Here is a 21196-nt window from a genome sequence, read left to right as displayed (position 1 = left end):
CTCTGAATGGCAGCACAGCCCTCTGGGGTATCAGCCACTCCTCCCAGTTTGGTATCGTCAGCCAACTTGCTGAGGGTGCACTCTGTCCCTTCATCCAGGTCACTGATGAAGAAGTTGAAAAAGACTGGACCCAGTCCTGACCCCTGGGGAACACTGCTAGCTACAGGCCTCCAACTAGACTCTGCGCCACTGATCACAACCCTCGGAGCTCTGCCATTCAGCCAGTCCTCAATCCACCTCACTGTCCACTCATCTAACCCACACTTCCTGAGCTTGTCTATGAGGATGCTATGGGAGACAGTGTCAAAAGCCTTGCTGAAGTCAAGGGAGACAACATCCACTGCTCTCCCCTCATCTACCCAGCCAGTCATTCCATCAGAGAAGGCTATCAGATTGGTTAGGCATGATTTCCCCTTGGTGAAGCCATGCTGACTACTCCTGATCACCTTCTTTTCCTCCACATGCTTGGAGATGGCCTCCAGGATGAGCTGCTCCATCACCTTTGCAGGGATGGAGGTGAGGCTGACTGGCCTGTAGTTCCCTGGGTCCTCCTTCTTGCCCTTTTTGAAGACTGGGGTGACATTGGCTTTCTTCCAGTCCTCAGGCACCTCTCCTGTTCTCCATGACCTTTCAAAGATGATGGAGAGTGGCTTAGCAATAATGTCCACCAGCTCCCTCAGCACTCGTGGGCGCATCCCATCAGGGTCCATGGATTTGCGGGTGTCAAGTTTGCTTAAACGATCTCTAACCCACTCCTCCTCCACCAAGGGAAAGTCTTCCTTCCTCCAGACTTTCTCTCTTGCCTCCAGGATCTGGGGTTCCTGAGGGCTGGCCTGAGCAGTAAAGACTGAAGCAAAGAAGGCATTCAGTAACTCTGCCTTCTCTGCATCCTTTGTCACCAGGGCACCCACCCCATTCAGCAAAGGGCCCACATTTTCCCTAGTCTTCCTCTTGCTGCTGATGTATTTGAAGAAGCCCTTCTTGCTGTCCTTGACATCTCTAGCCAGATTTAATTCCAAACGGGCCTTAGCCTTCCTCGTCGCATCCCTGCATACTCTGACAACGTTCCTATATTCCTCCCAAGTGGCCTGTCCCCCTTTCCACTTTCTGTATACTTCCTTCTTCTGGTTGAGTTTTGCCAGGAGCTCCTTGCTCATCCATGCAGGTCTCCTGCCTCCTTTGCTTGACTTCCTACTCATAGGGATGCACCGCTCTTGAGCCTGGAGGAAGTGATGTTTGAATATTAACCAGCTCTCTTGAACACCCCTTCCTTCCAGGGCCCTCACCCATGGGATTCCTCCAAGTAGGTCCCTGAAGAGGCCAAAGTTTGCTCTCCTGAAGTCCAGGGTTGCGATCCTACTTGGTGCCCTGCTGCCTCCTCGCAGGATCCTGAACTCCACCATCTCATGGTCACTGCAGCCAAGGCAGCCCCCGACCTTCACATCTTCCACCAGTCCTTCTTTGTTTGTTAGTACGAGCTCCAGCAGCACACCTCTCCTTGTTGGCTCCTCCACCACCTGTGTCAAGAAGTTGTCACCAATGCTCTGCAGGAACCTCCAGGACTGTTTGTGCCTAGCTGTGTTGTCTTTCCAGCAGATATCAGGGTGGTTGAAGTGCCCCATGAGAACCAGGGCCTGGCATCGTGAGGCTACTTCCAGCTGTCTGTAGAAGGCCTCATCGACTTCCTCATCCTGATCAGGTGGCCTGTAGTAAACACCCACAACAGTGTCACCCATGCTAGCCTGCCCTTTGATCCTTACACATAAGCTCTCGACTCGCTCTTCATCCACCCCTAGGCACAGTTCCATACATTCCAGTTGCTCTCTCACATAAAGAGCAACTCCACCACCTCGCTTTCCTGGCCTGTCTTTCCTAAAAAGCACGTAGCCATCCATGACAGCACTCCAGTCATGCGAGCTATCCCACCATGTCTCTGTAATGGCAATGAGATCATGGCCCTGCGACCGCACAGATATCTCTAGTTCTTCCTGTTTGTTCCCCAAGCTGCGTGCATTGGTGTACAGGCATTTCAGGGAGGTGATCGAGCATGCAGGTTTCCCAGGAGGGATACAAGAGGGTCCTCCATAGCCACATCCCATGCGCACTTCCCTGGCTGCATTCACCTGTTGGAGGCATCGCGACTTGAGCAGTCTTTTGCCAACTACCCTGGCACTATAACTCTCCCCTTCCCCCATCTTTCCTAGTTTAAAGCCCTCCTTACCAGGTTGGCCAACCTGTTGGCAAAGACCCGCGTGCCCCGCCTCGTGAGGTGGATCCCATCTCTTGCCATCAGTTGTCGATCTTCAAACAGGGTCCCATGGTCGTAGAAACCAAAACCCTGTGGCCAACACCAGCGGCGCAGCCAGTCGTTAACCTGGAAAGTCCGTCTCCTCCTCCTCCCATCCATCCCCCTCACTGGCAGGATTGAGGAGAAGATGACCTGGGCTCCCAGACCCTTGACCACCATCCCCAGAGCTCTGAAATCCTGCTTGATGGTCTCCAGTTTGCCCTTGGTGTCATTGGCACCCACATGGAAGAGCAGCAGTGGGTAATAGTCCGAAGAATGGACGAGCCTAGGCAGTCTTTGCATGACATCTCTCACACGAGCCCCCGGCAGGCCACAAACCTCTCTAGACAAGAGGTCAGGTCGGCAGATAGATGCCTCCGTCCCCTGTAGCAGGGAGTCCCCCACAACAATCACCCGCCGCTTTTTCCGGCTGTTCCGGTAGGGCACAGGGTCTGTTGTCCCGGTTACTTCCCTGGCAGCCGTGCCCATCTCCTCCTCATCCTGGAGGGCACTAAACCTGTTCTTCAGCTTCAGGTCTTCAGGAGGAGTAGGAGCCTTTCTCCTCCCATGAGCAGTGACCAGTTTCCAGCCTTCTTCTATGATGTTATGTTGTACCGTTTCACACGGCACAGAGCCCTCTGGCAACTCCACTGCTGCAGGGGGTTGGGACTCCTGGAGCTGTACAGTCTCCGAGAATACCCTGTCTATCTCTTGCTCTGCTTCTCGGATGCTGCGCAGCCTACTGACCTCCTCCCGTAACTCCCTTACCTGACGACACAACTCGTCAACAGCAGCACACCTCCTGCAGGAGAGCTGACTGCCAGCCCAGGCCTCCCGGAGAGGCCCCAAGCACTCCCTGCAGCCTGAGACCTGGAGAGCTGCATCTACTGTCAGAGGGCCAGTCTGGGTCCAAGCCTCTGACACAGCAACTCCAGCAGCCGCTGGGGAACGCGCTGTGCGGCGTGTCACAACCATACTTGAGGAAGCGTACACCACAGGGAACAGAAATGAAGGTCCCTTCGCACGTCCCTTCGCGCGCCCTTCTGCGCGAACTGCTGCGTCTGTTCGCTGCCTCTGTTAGCTGCGCTCTGGGAGCTGCACTCTAGGCCTGGCTCTTATATAGGCCTCTCCCTAGCACTGACTCACAGGGTGCTTGACCGCCCAATCAAGGGCCACTGGGATCAAAGGCCCCAACCCCCTCTGGTCAGGGGCAACCCAGAGAGCTCGTTAGCAGCAGCCACTCCTAGCTGGAGCTTTTCCCACGAGCTTTTCCCAGGAGAAGTCAAGGCCTCCTGCAGTTGTCCTTGCCTAGCTTCCCCTTTCCTGTTCACAGCGATCACCTTCTAGGTCCTCGGGGGTCCTCAGAAAGCCCACAACCCATCCCATCCTATGACTGACAGATTCAGTCATGAATTCAGTGACCTCTAGTCTGTGAGAATCTTCATCAACCCCCTTCAACCCCCCCCTCCCTCTCCTCACCAGCTGTGGATCTGCTAGTGGCTGTTCTGTACGAGGTGGTGCCTCCAACAGTGAACCCCCTCATCTACAGCATGAGGAACAAGGAGCTCAAAGATGCCCTGAGGAAAGTGATTTCATGGACATTTCTCAGCAGTGGGAACATTGCCTTTGCTCTCCACAATTGAATCCCAGTGTATCCCAAACAGCCCTGAGGTTTGTTTGTTCACTTTATTTTTATTATTACTACTATTATTATATTATTTTTTATCATGTTGCTGCACAAATGCTTGGATTCATTCCACTTTTCCTGATCCTGCTCTGTCCCACCTGGTACCCATATCAAACTGTGTCTAATGCTGCATCAGAACTGACTCCAGCACAATCTCTGTAATAAAGTAGCTTCTACGCAGTGCAGTGGCTGAAGGCTGGGCTTTTCTTCCAAAGCTGTTGTCAGGAATAGGCCTAAGGAATGGCATGTCAAAAGGGCCTGCTGGGCAGGGTTCTCCATGGGTTTAGAAGCAAAAAGCTCCTAATCATGTCATGATCTCTTAGAGAACAAGGGCTGGATTTAGGACTCACCCATCGCTGTCCAGTAGCAGTGGAGATGACGAATTGTCAATGATGATGTACACACCCAGGGCCATTCCACACTTTAAAAACCTGTCAGATGCCTGTACTCCTGGAGGGGAATCTGGAGGTGCCAGGAGAGCTCTGGGAATCTCCTGGGACAGTGTGTGCCTGAGGTGGGCAGTGAGTGGAGCCTTACAAAGGGAGAGGTCCTCCAAGGTGCAGTTACCTAAGGGTAAAGTGCTAAACCCAGGGATCCATGGTCAAAGCAGGACTCTGCCATCCCAGCAGAGGCAGTGGGGACCCATGTGGCATGGGGAAGGGACACAGGAGAGTGATTCATGTCACCCTCTGTGAAATACCAGGGCAAGATGTAGAGATGCACCTGGACACAACTTTGGAAATACTCCATAGTCCCTCCAAGCACCTGCCACATCTACAGTCCGTGGAGGGATTAGAGGCCATGATCCCCATTTGGCTGGGTCTGCTTCCCACCCTGACCAGCATGGCCAGTGCAGAGTGACCCTGTGGCCCTGTGGCCCCACAGCCCACTCACTCTGCAAAGCAGCACCATCAGCTTGTGGAACTGGGCTGAAATTGCCGACCTTTAATCCAAGACAACGCTCAGAGTGTGGGCACACTGAAGTGAGCTCCCAGTGCAGAGCCAGAAGTCCTTGCTCTGCTGGCCCTCCACATGGCCTGGGAAGTGCCTGAAGAAGGATTAACGCTCCCCACCCTCCCAGCTCCTTGTGCCATCCTCCATCCTGATGGGTGGCACCAAAAAGAAGGCTGGGAGCCCTTGTGGGAGCTTGTGTTGAAGGAAGCAGCACCCAGGAGCCGTATCAGTTTGCTGCTGTCCCTCAGGCCCTGTCCCCAGCACATGCCCTTCAAACAAAATGTGTGTCTTCAGACACCCTGTGTGCTGGTCCATATCCCAAATGTCACCCCCAGACAAGGCTCCATGCCCGGTTGGAGGACTGTGCATCCAGCTGTGAGCCGTGGAGGATGAGCCCTCTCCTGGGTCCTCTGCAGGGCTGGCAGGGAGCATGCAGAGGAGGTCCTGGGACCATCTACTGATCCTGTCGACCATCCTCTCCCCACGGGGAGGCCTCATACAGGGTCTGTCAGAACAAAGATGTAGCCCAGCTTGTTGTTGCATGAGCAGAGAGGAGAAACCGCCTCAGGAAACTCCTCCCAGCCCCAGCCCCTCACACCAGCCATTTCCAGCACTGGCCGTTGCCCATGGTGCTGGTGAGGGGTGATCTTGGAATGTGACCGGCTCCATCTTCCTGCTGGGCTCAGCACCTGTGTAGAGGGGGATGGCCATCGTGCCTGGACTCTCTGCTGGCTCAGTGCTCAGCAGACCCCAGCACATGGCCTTCTGCTAACCCCGGGGGGACAGGATGAGGGCTGGGCAGGGCTGGGGACTGGTGGGAGGCTGCCGGGCAGGAGGGCTTTGGGGGATGGGGCACTGAGGATTGTCTTGGGGACCGTGCTAGGGGAGTGTTTCCCCACCCCTGAAAATACCCTCTCCTGTGTGGTGCCTGCACAGTGGGGCTGTGGGGCACATGCAGGGCAGCAGGGCTGGGTCAGCACAGAGATGGGGCGCAGATGGGAGACACAACACTCTAGAAGCTCCCGACGGTCATGCAGGGGACTCACTACTGCTAGACAGGTCAGGGGTCTCTCGGGGGATGCAGCCACCAGCACTGCCTTCCAGGACCCCCAGATCCAGGACGGATGGTCGGTGTCAAGCACCGCAGCTCACACTGTCCCCCCGTCCTGTGTCATCGTCCTCTCTTAGGAACACCGCCGAGTGTGTCACTCCCTGTCCAGGTGTGGAGAGAAGCTGCTGGAGGTCTTCTCTTCCTATGGCTCCTGATCCCGGCTCTGCCCTGGTGTTGGCCCACAGGCTCTGCCCTGGGTCATGCTATGTCTCCATACGTTCTCCTCTGAGACCACGTAGCGACCTTGAGCACATAGCTCTCCTTAGAGCTGGCCACCACGGCCCGCCTCCATGGTCCCAGGAGATCCCAGGAAGGCTGTGCTTGGAGGTGAGGCTGTGATTGTCATCGGTCAACATAGATGGGATGGTCTGGCTGGGGGCCAAGGGGAGGAAAGCGCAAGAGACAAAAAGAAGAAGATGAAGCAAAGTAAATTTCTAGTGAATTTAAGGAAAAAACAAAGAAATGACCATGATAGCTGAGCAGCACTGGGGCAGGGGCCAGGAGATTTTTAAAAACTCTCCAGGAGAAAGCATTTACCAACCTGATCTAACTATAAACTCAGCCCAGCTCAGAGCAGATTGTGGTTCTGGAGATCTCCCAACCCAAATCCTCTAGGAGGAAGGGGCTGGAAAGTGGAGTCCTGGGCAGGGGACACTGCTGCGGGGTTGAGGTCTTGCTGCCATTTGTACTGCCTGGTCAAGCCTGAGCTCAGAATCACACAGTGAGTGAGTTCATCCTCCAAAGGAGTCTCTGCTCCATGGGCAACAGGAGTCAAACCAGTGCTGGGAGACTGCAGAAAAGTTCTCAGGAACATGCCAGCCATTCAGCCCCTTCGACTGCTGAGGTGTCCCCAGGCCGGTGCTTTGCATCCTGCGTCTGAAGGGCTGAGAAATCTTTAGAGCCAGAGCAGATCGGAGTCCCACCTCCTGGTCTCATGGGTTACAGGGCATCATCAGGGCTGTACCGGCTGCAGGGAGGGAATCAGTGCCCAGGGCATGAGCAGATCCCCCTCTGCCCTCCCCTCTCTCTTCACACCCCAGAACAGAGATCATGTTTCCCATGTTGGACCTCCCTTCCGGGCTGTATTCCCAGCCAGAGGGGATGCAGGCTTCACCCTGGAGAAATGCAGGAGAGCCCAGTCTCATCTAGAGGAGCAGGGTCCCACCACACCTGCTGGGTGGCCAGGGCTGCAGGCTGCAGACCCCACTCTCTTCCCCACAGACCTCCTGCCTGGGGCTGGAGGGTGCCCAGCAAGAAGGCAGGCATGCCTGGGGGGGTCTGGTGCCATTGGTGTGGTGGCCTTTGGACCAGCCTCTGTCTGTAAAGGACTCGGGAGCTTCTCTGCCTCCATGTTAGTGGCAAAGTTAGTGTCCCAGGTATTTCACTCTGCAGAGCTGAGGATTTAATTCTCTGGAGAAAGTGAAAAAGGAAACCCTTTTGTTCCTGGGACTTATACCACCCCATTAACCCCCTACTCTCTTCTCCTGCTCTATCACCCCAGAAGTCCATTGGCAGGGACATTTTTTTGGTTTCTGACCCTCCATCGGACCCTGCTTTGAGCAGCACGTTGCACTACAGGCCTCCTGTGGTCCCTTCAAGCTGAATTATCCTAAAGGCCTATGACCTCAGGCCCCATTTCAAGCACAGAGCAAATGTTTCTGGGACAGGAGCAATTTGTGCTTTATGTGACCATCTAAAAGAAGGCAGGTGAACACCTCCTCCTTCTTCCTTGTTGACTGTAAGGGCAGCCTGGGAGGCACTGCCTCAGGCATAGCTACATTACCCCTGAAGTTCTTTGCATCCACCTTTAACCACATACAAGTCCATTGCCTGGATCCCCTCAGTGGTGGGGGGAGAAATGCAGGCTTTTCTGCAGGGTGAGTTCTCTACCTCTGTAGTTGCACCTCTAGGTAGATGGTGCCATCCTGCCCTTTCTTTCTTGCCTGAAGCTCAGGCTGGATGCGGATGTGAATGTGGAGGTTGTCTGTCACTGCAGTGACCTTGAGAAGGTGGAAAGGTAGGAGGAATAACAGAATCACTGCCCTGGGCTGCAGGAGAGAGGATTTCATCTTGTTCAGGATGTGCTTGTCAGGATCCCACAGGTGACTGTCCTGGAGGGCAGAGGAGCCATGGAGCTCTCTTGGATCTTCAGGGCCACTGTCCTTGAAGCACAGGAACACAGGAAAATCTGCAGGGAAGTCCATCAGGGCCTGGCCTGAGGCTGGCAGAGATGAGCAGGGACTTTCTGATTTAGAACTTGAAAAAGAAGGAAGTGCTAGAGCTAGCTGGAGCTGGCAAGATATGGGGAGGGCAACCAGAAGGGCTTTTGCAAGTACATGGGCAGCACAAGGCGGGCAGCCAAGGAAAATGTGGTCTCCCTGCATGGTGGGGCAGGGGACGTAGTGACAAAGACAGGGGAAAGGCTGAGGAACTCATTGCCTCTTTTACCTGGTCTTTAACTGGTATTGTCTACTGCCAGGCCTCCCTGGCCCCCAAGTCCTTTGGCAGCATCTGTGTTAGCAAAGCCTCACCCATGGCAGAGGAAGATGCAGCTGGGGAGGACTTTTGCCCAGTGGGCAGGCACAAGTCCATGGGACCAGAAAGGAAGCACCCCAGAGTGCAGGGAGAGGTAGCTTGAGTAAGTGCAACGCTGCTGTTGATCGTCTTTTAAAGGTCAGGGTAATCAGGGAGGTTCCTGATGACTGGGAAAAGGCAGACATTGCACCCATTTTCCAGAAGGCCAAGAGGGAGGATCTGGGCAACAACAGGCTGCTCCTCTTCATCTCAGTCCCTGGGAAGGGGATGCAGCAAATCCTCCTGGAAATCATCTCCAAGCATATGAAGGAGAAGGCCTGGAAGAGGCAGCATGGCTTGACCAAGGGGAAATGGAAACCATGCCTGACCAACCTGATTGCCTTCTGCCATCAGATGAATGGTCTGTGCACAAGGGGAAAGCAGGGGATTTTGTGAACCTTCACTTTAGCAAGGCCTTTGACGCAGTCTCCTTAGAGGCAAATTGTTGAGATCTGCCCGGGATCAATGGACCATAAGGCAAGTGGAAGATTGGCTGGACCATCAGGCTGAAACGCTGTGATCAGTGGTACAAGTTCCAAGTGGCAGCCAGTTACTAGCGGCATCCCTCAGTGATCACCATGTGGGGCAGGACTGTATAACATCTTGATGAATGGCCTGCACAGTGGATGGAGCACACTCTCAGCACCTTTGTGGACAATGCATAACTGGGGGAAGCCCCTGGGCAACCTCATCTAGTTCCCTCTGCATTGACCGGGGGGTTGGGACTAGATGATGTCCAGAGGTCTCCACCACCCTAAGTGCTGTGATTCAGTGCACCGTTCCCTGGAGAGCTCTGTAAAGAGAGAAGAGGCAGAGGAAGAAGAAAGGACAGAGAGGCAGAAGAAGAGATCTGAAACATGTCCATTTAAATGAAGTAGTTCCTCAGAACAAAATTTCTCCATGCAGAGGACTGCCAGCAAATGTATTCTGATGAATAATGTATCTGTATATATTTGTATGCTCGCATAGACAGACTAATTCCTGTAGCGCATGAACATGGTGCTGCCAATGAATAAGAAAAAAAAAAAAAAAATTGGTAATGGTAAAAACTGTGTGAAGTTTTGGAAATGAGGATGTTTTTGTCATTATTGCACTGAAGATGTTTTAGAGACTCCTTTAAAACATTGCTTAAACACAGGTATGTTGAGATTTGTGCAAATTAGGCCACGCAAAAGTAGAGCATTTCCTTAAAGCTGGTCACCCTGCTTTCCTCACCAGTCAATAGAGACCGACACCTCAGAGTGCGACGTGCTCTGTGCAAAGAGTGAGGGGTGGCACGGACAGCCATGGGCAGGGTGTAGTCTTCTGAGCACTGGGGTCTGTGTGAGACACAACAATATCCTGTTTAGTGGTGCAGGCCTGATTATAACAGAAAAGTTTAGAAAATGGCATTAAAAATGAAACAAGAAAGAAATTAAGACAAAGAGGGAAAGCAAAGAAATGTTTTCTACTAATTTTTTTTATACTTTCCAGGTTTTCATTTTTTTGTTTTCTTATTGTCTTTCTTGATTTGTTCTGTTTTAGTATACTAGTCTTCTGGAGTGATTCTGCATTATCGTTCCGTGTGAAAAGGAAAGAGATTTTCAAAACTGGGGTGGGATGCAGTCACAGGGTCATGGGTGGCTGGTGCCATTGCAGGTGCCCTGGTCCCCTCTGCCCAGCCTTCCTCCACAGCTCCGAGGGGCGCTGGTCTCCCGCAGGTCCCCTGTGTGAGCTGCCAGGCCCAGGCAGGTGCCTCAGAGACACTGGGGCCTCTCCAAGTGCCCCTGGGTGCTTGTGGTTGGACACGTGAGCTCTGCCTGGAAAGGTGAAGAACTGTTTTCAACATTAAAAAAATAAATAAATGAGAACATTTACATCAGCTGAAATGACTGAATAATTTTTGAAAAATGTCAGTGTTTTCCCATGATGACATAATGGAAATTTGGAGGAAGGGCATGAATCTCAGGAGAAGAAATGTTGATCTGCCCCTTAACTTGTGTTACCACTGCTCTGTCTGTGATGCTGTGGTTTTAACCTCACTAATCTTTCACCTATTTCCATATGCCCTGATTAAACTGATCATTTCTAAAGTCAACTGTTTGTCAGGCTATCTGGGCATATGCACTTTCCATAGTTTTCCAGTCTTCTTCCTCCCCTTACTCTTTATCATTCAGATACCTCCCAACTCTCCAGTTGCTGCTTTAAGCTTCAGGGAGTCTGAAGCTTGCCTTGTCTTTCAGGAGTCTAATTGTCTCTTCAATCAACTCCTTCATTGTGTGTCTATCCAGCCTTTCCTATCTATTTGTGAAGAACAGGTCAAGGAAGGTTTTTCCTTGTAGACCGTGGACCTCACTGGAGGCAACTTGGACTTGACATACAGTTGAGGAGTATATTTTACTTCTTATGACACCGGATCAAGTTTATTTGTGTTTGATTGCAATTAAGACAAATCCTTCTGTGCCTGTTTGCAGCTAGTTCTCAGAGGAAAGCAGGTGGGAATTGGTGCACATGAGCTGTAACATTCAGCTGCAGCCTTGAGTGGAAAAAGTTTCGATTTGAACAAGAGTGATCGAAGTCCCCAGTGGCTGATGAGAGAAGTGTCAGGGCTGGGGAGGTAGGGAGCAATATTTCCCATGGATGTCTGACCTCGAGGATGGTGCTTTTCCTACATGTCCAGACTTCATTAGGAGACACTCTGGACCAATATCAGTTGGAGAAGGTGGATATCGCTCTAGGTTGTAAGCTGAAAAATAAGGAAAACTTTGAAAGCAGAAATCCTTTTTTTTTTTTTTTAAATCCTGCTCATTGAAATCTTCCTCTTGTAAATACACTGCTGAAACCTCTCCAATTAGCCACAGCACAAGAATTGAAGAGCTGAAGAAAATTATGGGGAGAGGCATGGCTCCTTAGGGGTTTTTGCATCTTAATGACCCCTCGGGTGTCTTTGGTGCTGAGCCCATGAACCTCAGATGCTGAGAGGAGACTGAGGAAACCTCTCAAGGAGTTTACATCAGAAGCAAATCCCCAAGTTTCTTGGAGTGTTAATGGATCCCACTGAGGGCCATTATCAACAAAAGGTCCCTGGTGGCTGATTAGAGCCGAAAGTTGGAGGCCCTGATTGCAGGTAGGCAAAGGCAATGTGAGGGTGGCTGTGATGCCAAGTCAACCTTGCTGTGTGTTATCAAGCAGAATGGCCAAGACCCACAGCCAGTCCCTGTGTGTGGGGAACCTTTCCCTCACACTTTACTCTGGGCTCTACCTGGGGGCAGTGTCAGGGCAGGGGGGGTGCGCAATGCCTAGTGCAGGACAACAATACAGCACCTCCTGGGCTCCGTGGAGGTGCGGAGGCGGCAAGGCCACAGTGCTGTAAGGAAACGTCATCTTCTCGTAGTCCTCGGTGGCAGAGACACTAGCCATAGGAAAGCACAGAAAGACCTCAGTTCTGCTGGAGGCTTTCAGCCTTGGCATTGTCCTCTGTCATCTCCACCACAGGCTGTCCTATGCTGTCCCAAAGCTGCACCTGTTTCCCTGCAGCCTGTAGACACGCAACCTGCTTCCCCACCTTGCTCTCACTGCAGGATCTCCCCATATTTATTGATGTCCCACTGTCCTTGCTGGCTGCTCCTTGATATAAAAGGCAAGGGGCTTATCATGGAGTCCCTCTGGGTGGCCTGTTGCACCACAGCACTACCCTATGAGCAACATTCTTGTTACGTGAAGTGCAGTGTGAACCTCTCAAGATGCACTTTGTGGCTCTTTCCCCTTCTCATGCTGCTTCCCACTACCAAGAAAAGCTCCATCATCTCTGAAACCACCCTGTCACAGGCAGTCACAGGCGACTACTGTATTGGCCTTAGCCTCCACTTCAGCAGGCTAAAGCAGCCCAGGTCCCTCAGCCTCTCCATACAGGCCATGTGCTTCAGGCCCCCAATGCCATCCGGGGAAACCTCCTCTGCACCCTCTCCAGTTGCTCCCCATTCCTCCAGCACTGGGCAGCCCACACTGGGACACACTGTTCCAGACATGTGGCCACAGCAGTGCTGAGTGGAGGGGGATAAGAACTGCCCTTGCCTGGGTGGCCATGCTCTTCCTGATGCAGTCCTGTATGCAGCTGGCCTCATTTGTGGTGAGCATGCACCACTGGCTCATATGGCACCCCTCGTAATGTCCAGGGCCTTCTCCTCAGAGTCACTCCTCTGCCAGTCAGGTCTCTGCCTGTCCTGATACATGTGTTGTTCTGTCCCGCTGATGAGGTTTTCAAACACAACAGGATGTGGAGTATACCCCTGCATACCACACCTTTCCTGGCTTCCTGGTCAAGCATGACCCATTAACGAAAACCCTCTGAGCTCAATCATCCTACCAGCTTTTTGCCCATCTGGATGTCTACCAGACATCCACTACTCTCTTCTCCTCCACAAGTGCAGGTCTTTCATCACAGAAGGCAATCAGGTGGGTCAGGAATGATTTACCTTCAGTAAAACCATGCTGACTGTTCCCAGGCACCTTCTTCATGTGCCCAGAAAGGTGATTGGAGAGGACTGGCTCCATGACACACTCCTCAGCAACATGAGGCTGAATGGCCTGCAGCTCCCTGGGTTGTCCTTGTGGCCTTTTTTGAAGATGAGCACAACATATTCCTTCCTCTGATATTTGAGACCTCCCCTGATCTCCACAACCTTTCAAAGATGGAAGAGAGCAGCCTTGCTGTCACAGCAGGCAGCTCTCTGCATGTCCATGGATGCCAGCCATCCAGTCCCATAGACTTCTATGGGTTGAGTTCTAGAGACATGGGCACTGCAGGTTGCTTTTCTCCTCAGCAGTCCTGACTCTAGGCACAACAGCTGAGGAGACCTTGTTGGTTAAGACTGAAGCTGGGAAGGACTTGACTTCCCCAGACCTATCTACATCCACTTTTGCTAGAATCCCTGCCCCATTCAGCAGTGAGCCCTGATTTCCTTTTTTATTCTTTTACTGTCACTGAAGCAGTGTCTCTATGCCAAGGGAGCTTTGGCTTCCTTAACACCATCCCCACTTTGCTGGACAATATTTCTAAATTCCTCCTTTGCAGCCTCGCCCTTCTTCCCCTTTCCATATGCTGCCTGATTGCCCCGGAGCTCACGTGGGAGTTCCCTGTTTAGCCAAGCTGGTGTCCAGAGATGGCTACTGATTTTACAAACTGTTTGTTATGGAGCATTCTTGTGCTTGACGGGTGCTGTCCTTAAAGGCCTGCGGGCTTTCCTGAACTCCTCTGCCCTTCAGAGCTGCCTTACTTGGTCCATGCCATGGAAGAGCTGCATACATGCAAGCTACCCCTTCACACATAGGACATCCCCCTCCTCATCTTGTCTGGTGGTCTCTCCTGACAAACTTGCACCCTGACATTGTAGGACTCCATCATGCGAGTGATCCCACCACATCTCAGGTATTCTAGCCATGTGGCACTCCTGTGACAGCTTGTGCATCTCCATTTGCTCCTGTCTGCACCCCAGGCTGCATATGTTTGCATACATCTTGATATCAGCACCTCAGCTGTGGTGTCAACCGAAGATTTGTCACAGGGAAATATGTCACCAAGGACCCAACATATGCAAAGGCTTTGATTGCACGTGGTGACATGCTGTCATGGATAGCAGGTGGCAGCATAATGGTGAAAGGAGGTTCCCACTAAGAGAGCAAACCCTGCAGAACCCAAGGCCAGAAGAAACAGAGCTGGGCCGTGCAGGAATGGCAGAAGAGGGTTTGGCTGCCCGAGCTGACTCTGCAGCACCATTTCACCTGTGACAGACTTCTTGAACCAATCTCCAGGAAGGACAAGGTGCCAGTGAAGAAGTCCCTGGGCCTGCGCAGCCTGTGCTCCAGCCACCCTGAGGTCATCATTAGCCTAGTCCCTGTTCTTATCATCTGGCGGGATGAAAAGAGGTTCAGGAGGAGGAGAGCGAGAAGGGTTTGAGAGTGCAGAGTCTAGAGCAGAGACATTGCTGTGATGTGCCTCCTCCCGTTTATGCAGCACCCATGGATGTAGATGGGATGGACTTTCCCTAAAGGCAGTATTGGGATTCATTTGTTTGGACACATGTAGAAAACCCAAGATGCCCTGCAGTACTTGCCTGGCAATCACTCCAAAGGGGCATTGTTTTCCTGTAGGTCCCATGCTGTATCTGCTAGAGACATGTGGTTGTGCTGGACACCCCAGGCATCTGAAATGGCCCTGCCAGCCTATTTCTATGTCATTAGATCAAGTGTCTTCACTGAACTACAACAGCTGTTTGTAGCATTGGTATCTACATCTATCTCAGCTTCCTAGTGAGTGGGGCTCTACTTGTAGCAGGCATCTAGTGTCATTTCTGATGGCCAAGGAAATTTCCCACCTGGCCCCCACCTGATGCTCTAGGAGGATGTGGGTCTCACGCTTGCTCCATCAGAGCAAGCAGACACTGGCACATGCCTGGGGCCACCTCTGCCTCTTCAACTGTCACCAGGTGTTTGTGTGTGAGCAACTGACTCCCACCCTCCATCTCCAGTGATTGCAATGGCAGCTTAGACAAGGAGCTCCCATGCAGACTTCTATGTTGTGCCCACTTTTATTTTCACCTCCTGTGAGTTTGTGGAGTTCACGGGAGGGATCTGAATCCCACTCCAGCCCAGGGGCTTCTAAATGGGCATGAGATGCCCAGATTGACTGATGTGAATCAACACCTGAACCATGTGTCCATGAGCTCCCCTCTTTTCCCCTCTAGGTATCCTGCCTTGTTAAGAGATGAGAATTGGGACTTCCAGAGTGGAACATTTCCACCTTTCATAGATAGTCATCCTCTGATGAAATAAACTGCAATGTTGAAATCAGTCTCTCTGCACTCTTTAGAAAAGGACAATACTGGTTATTTTAGTCTACTTCAGGGAACATTTCCCAGGAGGAGGAAGCACAAGGGACAGAGAAATTCATGCCTTCAGCTGGGCCTCTGCTCCTGAGACGGTCCAGGCACCTGGGACAGAGGAAGCTCATGGCAACCTGTCAGCACTGCCGAGAGACAGCTGTGTGCAGAAGCAGCTCCTCTGCCAAGAGGAACAGGGCTCTGGGCACTGCCTGCTGCTGCTGCTGACATGAGATGAGAAGTGAAAGGCAGTGTGGAGTGTGAGGACAGAGGAGAGCTCCTTGTGGGAGAAATCTTCACAGCCTTGCACACAGTAAGTCTCTGGCTGCAGGGCAAAACTAGTGTGGTTCCTGGAGGGGTCTTCTAAACCCATCCTACCCCATGGCAGTTTTTTAAGGATCGTTCTCCCAGCTTCTCCTTTGCAGAGGAGGAGGAGGAGATGCTTCAGGGCAGGGATTACTAGCCACACCGTCACAGGGACAGTGCATCCCGCTCCTTTCTTCCAAGGATGGCTGCAGGGGTGTGAACCCTGGGTGTGCAGACAGGTCTGCATGGACTGTACTTCAGAGCAGTGTCGCTGTGCCCCAGGGTGCTGTGTGCCCGGGGCAGTGACTCTGCTGCCTGTAAGGGTCAGCACTCAGTCTGCCTGCCCCGAGAGCTCCCCACGACACTGCAGGGAGAAGGTCTTGGTGGGAGGAGAGATCCCCAGCAGTGCAGGTACTTTCTCCCATTGAGAGGCTGCTGCGTGGGTCAGGGCTGGGGAACATATTCGGAGGAAACTTTTCAGCAGGAATGCCAAGGCAGGGGATACCTGGAAGAGAAGGAGCTTTCATGAGCCTGTGTTTTCAGTTCTTTTCTGTTTGGGTGGAGTGAAATGGGATTGGATCTGTCAGGTTTAGACAGGGCACGGAGGCTCCAAACAGTGACACTGAGAGAGGAGAAGTTCTGGGAGGGACTCAGCAAATGCCTTCATCCACCCCTCAGCCTAAGGACAGAGCCAGCATCACCTTTCCAGCCTCAGCAAGGTTTCTCTTGCCTGCTCCTTAGCGCCTGCAAAAAAGAAGGTGCTCTTGGGCCACGTCCTGCCTCGGGGGGGTTTCTTCAGGGCAGAGCTGAGCACCCAGCGGGTGGGATGTGGTCTGTGAGCACTGAGAGGGGAGAGATATGGGGAGAGAGAAACAGCTCCCCGCAGGGACGGCTCCAGGCAGCGAGTCATGGTCAGAGTGTGAGAGGAAACTATCAACTCCAAGGCCTCCTCTCCTCCCCCAGCCAGCACAGCCCTCTGCTCTCAAGGCTGTGGGGTGCAGGGCAGGAGTCATTTCCTCAGCAGCCGGACATGCAGGAGAAGAGACACTCCTGAGTGCCCCTGTGTCCCTCCCTGTCCCTGCCTCCCTCCGCACAAATGTCATGGTATTGCTCCATGTTTCCCACCTGTCCATGCTGCCCTTATGCTTCCCCTTGGACTCTCTGGGCAGGGGGGGTTTTGATGCAGTTCAGACACTGATCCTGCGGATCCTGCCATGCAGACATGTCCTTGACAGTGAGGTGCCCAAGTGCCCCTCTAACCTGAGGGTCTCCATGCAATGCAGTGTGGGGGTGTGGGAATGAGCCAGGTCTCTCGTCAGGACACCCCATCCTTAGGACATTCCGTCATTTCCCTGGGGTGTCTGGCTGGGCTGCAAGCTGCCCTCCACAAGGACGCAGCTCTCCCATTGCAGCTGCATGTTATCTAGGTGCCCCAGGGAGAAGCCACCTAGATACTGAGGCCACGCTGAGACGTGCTGCTGGGTGGCTGGATGTGGGCAGCTGGAAGGAGCCTGATGTGTTGCTGGCTAGAAGGGGAGGGCTGAGACCTGCCTCACATTCCCTCAGGAAGAGTGCTGATGGGCACTTTGCAAGTGGATTCCTCTGCTCTCCACGGTGTGGTTTCTTTTTCAGGTAACATGAGTGCAACTGTCCTCCACCTCCGAGGTGCGAGCACAGGGCAGCTGTGAACAAGGCAGATGGACAGACCAGCTCTGCTCCCTCTGCACTCAAGCCAGAGTGACTCCTTTTGCCTCTCCAGAATCACAGCTGCTCACTCTGAGTGCAGCAGCAATGCTGAGGGTTTCTACCTCCAAGAATCCTCCTCAGGTGTGACAGGGTCAGCTAAAGAAAACCAAAGAAGCCTTAAAACTCTTCATGAACCCACATTATTTAGAAATGGGAGTGAAGATGCTGAAAATGGCTTCAGCGTTATGAGTGGATGAAATCTGACTGGAACTGGGAATATAACAGTGTAGTCACCCCTGTTCCCATGTCCGCAGTGCTGTAAGTCAGAGCTGACTCCTCTGGTGTCCACGGGCAGAGGCCCCTGCTCCTCATGGCAAACTCAGCCAGCACAAAGCAGAGCTCAAGCCACGGAGCTCAATGATGGTGCTGCTGAGATGGGGAGAAGTAACGTGTGTGTGTTTGGGGGAGGGTATGAGAAATTTTTGCTCAGAGAAGTCTGTCCTAACTTATCAATGTGTCTTCTTCATCAGACAGTGCCCCTTTGCCCGAAAGGAGTAAATGTCCAACGGGAGCTCCCTCAACGAGTTCCTCCTCCTGGCATTTGCAGACACACGGGAGCTGCAGCTCTTGCACTTCTCGCTCTTCCTGGGCATCTACCTGGCTGCCCTCCTGGGCAACGGCCTCATCATCACAGCTGTAGCCTGCGACCACCACCTCCACACCCCCATGTACTTCTTCCTCCTCAACCTCTCCCTCCTTGACTTTGGCACCATCTCCGTCATTGTCCCCAAATCCATGGCCAATTCTCTGTGGCACACCAGGGCCATTTCCTACTCAGGATGTGCTGCTCAAGTCTTTCTGTTTCTCTTCTGGCTTGGAGGAGAGTATTTTCTTCTCACTGTTATGGCCTATGACCGCTACGTTGCCATCTCCAAGCCCCTGCACTATGGGACCATCATGGGCAGCAGAGCTTGTGTCAAAATGGCAGCAGCTGCCTGGGCCAGTGGTTTTTTCCATGCTGTGATGCACACTGCTAATACATTTTCACTACCACTCTGCAAAGGCAATGTTGTGGAGCAGTTCTTCTGTGAAGTTCCTGAGATCCTCAAGCTCTCCTGCTCAGAATCCTACCTCAAGGTGGTTTGGGCACTTCTGATTAGTGTTTGTTTAGGCTTTGGGTGTTTCCTTTTCATTGTGCTGTCCTACGTGCAGATCTTCACAGTTGTGCTGAGGATCCCCTCTGAGCAGGGCCGGCACAAAGCCTTTTCCATGTGCCTGCCTCACCTGGCCGTGGTCTCCCTGTTTATCTGCACTGTCATCTTTGCATGCCTGAAGCCCCCCTCCCTCTCCTCCCCAGCTCTGGATCTGGTGCTGGCTGTTCTGTACGCAGTGGTGCCTCCAGCAGTGAACCCCCTCATCTACAGCATGAGGAACAAGGAGCTCAAAGATGCACTGAGGAAACTGGTTCAGTAGTTACAATGTCATCACCAGTAACTCTCCCATGTGCATCTGCTCCTCATTCCCAGGGTATTTGGCAACATAGCTAGGTGTTGCTCATGTCTGTCTTTCTCACTTACTTTTCTCTGTTACATTCTCCTAAAAGAAATAAATATTTTCCTTTGTGCCACTTGTCCTCAAGAATCTCTCATTTGAATCAGATCGAAACCGTGTTGAAGCAGGAAGCCAGGCTTCCACCTTCATCAGCAGAGATGGGAGAACCTCCAAGCCCTCTAGTCAGAGCTCCTTGGATGCCCCCAGTGCAATGAGGAGAGTTTCCCTTTGCAGTGTCTCTTTTGGTGCTGACACCAAGGAAGCTCAGGGGCACAGAGTCAGGCTCTGACGAGTACAGGCGTCGCCAGAGCATGGGTCCCATATGCCTTAAGAGAGCTCAGCTCTTGTGGCCACAGTCAAGGTATGATCTCACACCCCTCTCCTGTGAGGGTGGCAGCTGGCTGTCACCATGGGCTGGTCCCTTCCCTCTGCAGAGTTCCAACACTCCAAGCAGAGCGAGAGTGGAAAGGAGGAGAGTCTGGATGAAGTCTGTTGGCATATTGATCCCTTACAGGTCCAGGATTTATCGGTTGGTGACCAGTGTCAGTGGAGATGGTGAATGGTCTCTGAATTTCCTGCCTGAGGCTGTCCCACAGGTGACAGTGGTGATGAGAGATGCCCATCCTTCTGGAGGGGAATCAGAGCCCCCAGGAGAGCTCAGGGGATCTCCAGGGACAGCATGTGGTGGGGGTGGGCAGTGAGTGGAGCCTCACAAAGTGCGGGACGGTCCACGGTGGAGTGACCAGAAGGTAGAGCACTAAATCAAGACATGCATGGGGAAAGGAGGGCTCTGCAGTCTCAGGAAAGGCAGTGGGAAGCCAGGAGGCACAGGGAAGGGTCACTGGAGAATGATTCCTGCACCCTCTGGGAAGAATCACAGGCTGGAGCCTTGCCTGAGTTATGCTGTGGACATGCCTGTGCCTGGCCCTGCACCTCTCACGTCCGGACCTGTCCCTGTCCCCATCCTGCTGACCTGACTCCCCACCTCAGCCTCGAACCTGCCTTCAAACTAGAGGCAAGAAAGCCTTAGAAGGGGATGCTGGGACCCAAGCAGAACCCCGAGAGGGTTTTAGGTGCAAAAGGTGACCATATATCCACAGCAATGCTTGCGTGACAGCCAATGTAAAGGTGTAAGGAGAGCTTCAGATCTGGACCCCTACTCAGCTAACACTGCACGCAGAGGCTTAGCTGGACGAAAAAGTGAGGGCAGCCACTTGGGTCAGATTTTATGATGCACAGTTAAGAGAGGCAGCTCCAGCTCCCTCAAGGGCTGTGCTGGAGCCTTTCAGGAGGGGGCTGAGGTGGGGCTGGCATCATCAGGGTGGGTGGGGAGAGGGCAGCTCCACTCTGCCATGTTGGGACTGGGGCTGAGACTTGGCCTGGGCACAGCTTTTCCCTGGGGAGCTCCCTGAGGAGTAGCTCCAGGTTATCCTCCACCTCTGTCCTGGCAGCAGCACCAGTGCTCAGGGTGCTGGGGTGGAAATGCACAAGGGTGGAAGGGGACGGGCTGCCCAGAGGGATCATTGAGACCTTGTCTGTGCACGCAGGGATGGAGTGAGGAAAGGCAGAGCTCAGCTGGAGCTGGAACCAGAGACCTTGGACATGGAAAGGGCTGGGGCATTAAATGTCTTTTTTGCCTCAACAGTTATGGGGGTGTTAGCAGACAGCCGTGCTGCGGGATGTGCTGGGGTGTGGTGCAGAAGAGAGGCCGTGCAAGGCTGGCCTTTTCTCCTGTGTCTGGATACGGAGACCTGCAGGAGGACGGAGCTGGCCATGGAGCACCCCACAGCTGGGGTGAGCAGCCAGTGCTGGAAAGGGGTGATGTGAGGGGCTGGTCTGGGACGATGGTCCTGGCACAGCTTCCCCAGTGTGTCCATGCAACACAGGGAACAACCTGGGCTCTTCTCTCCTGCACCCGCCATGTCCTGGTACCTTTCCCAGGAGACCTGCATTTGCCCTGCAAGCACACGGCCATGTGCTCCCACACTGCCGTTCACACACAGTAGCTGCCTGCTGGCATTTTTCCTCTCCTGGGCCCTTTCCAGCCCAGCCCAGACCCTCCCCAGCTCTTCTCACTTCCCCTGCCCTCTCCCCAGACCACCCAGAAGAGCAGCCCAGACTGGGGTGGCCCCACAGCAGTGCCCACCACAGGGGACTGCAGAGCTCTGAGCACTCACCCCACA

The 21196-nt window shown here is 53.1% G+C and overlaps 1 protein-coding gene across 1 annotated transcript; it reads left to right on the top strand.

Moving 5' to 3' along the window:
- Positions 1–18119: 18119 nt before the first annotated feature.
- LOC136996010 (olfactory receptor 14A16-like) lies at positions 18120–18935 on the top strand (the record flags this gene model as incomplete). The annotated part of the gene is made up of 1 exon (XM_067317005.1): positions 18120–18935. A coding segment is annotated over one exon (816 nt), but the record flags the coding sequence as incomplete, so codon positions are not given.
- Positions 18936–21196: the final 2261 nt, after the last annotated feature.

This window comes from Apteryx mantelli, unplaced genomic scaffold, assembly GCF_036417845.1.
Source record: "Apteryx mantelli isolate bAptMan1 unplaced genomic scaffold, bAptMan1.hap1 HAP1_SCAFFOLD_20, whole genome shotgun sequence".
NCBI lineage: Eukaryota > Metazoa > Chordata > Aves > Apterygiformes > Apterygidae > Apteryx > Apteryx mantelli.
This window is presented reverse-complemented; position numbering and strand designations above follow the sequence as displayed.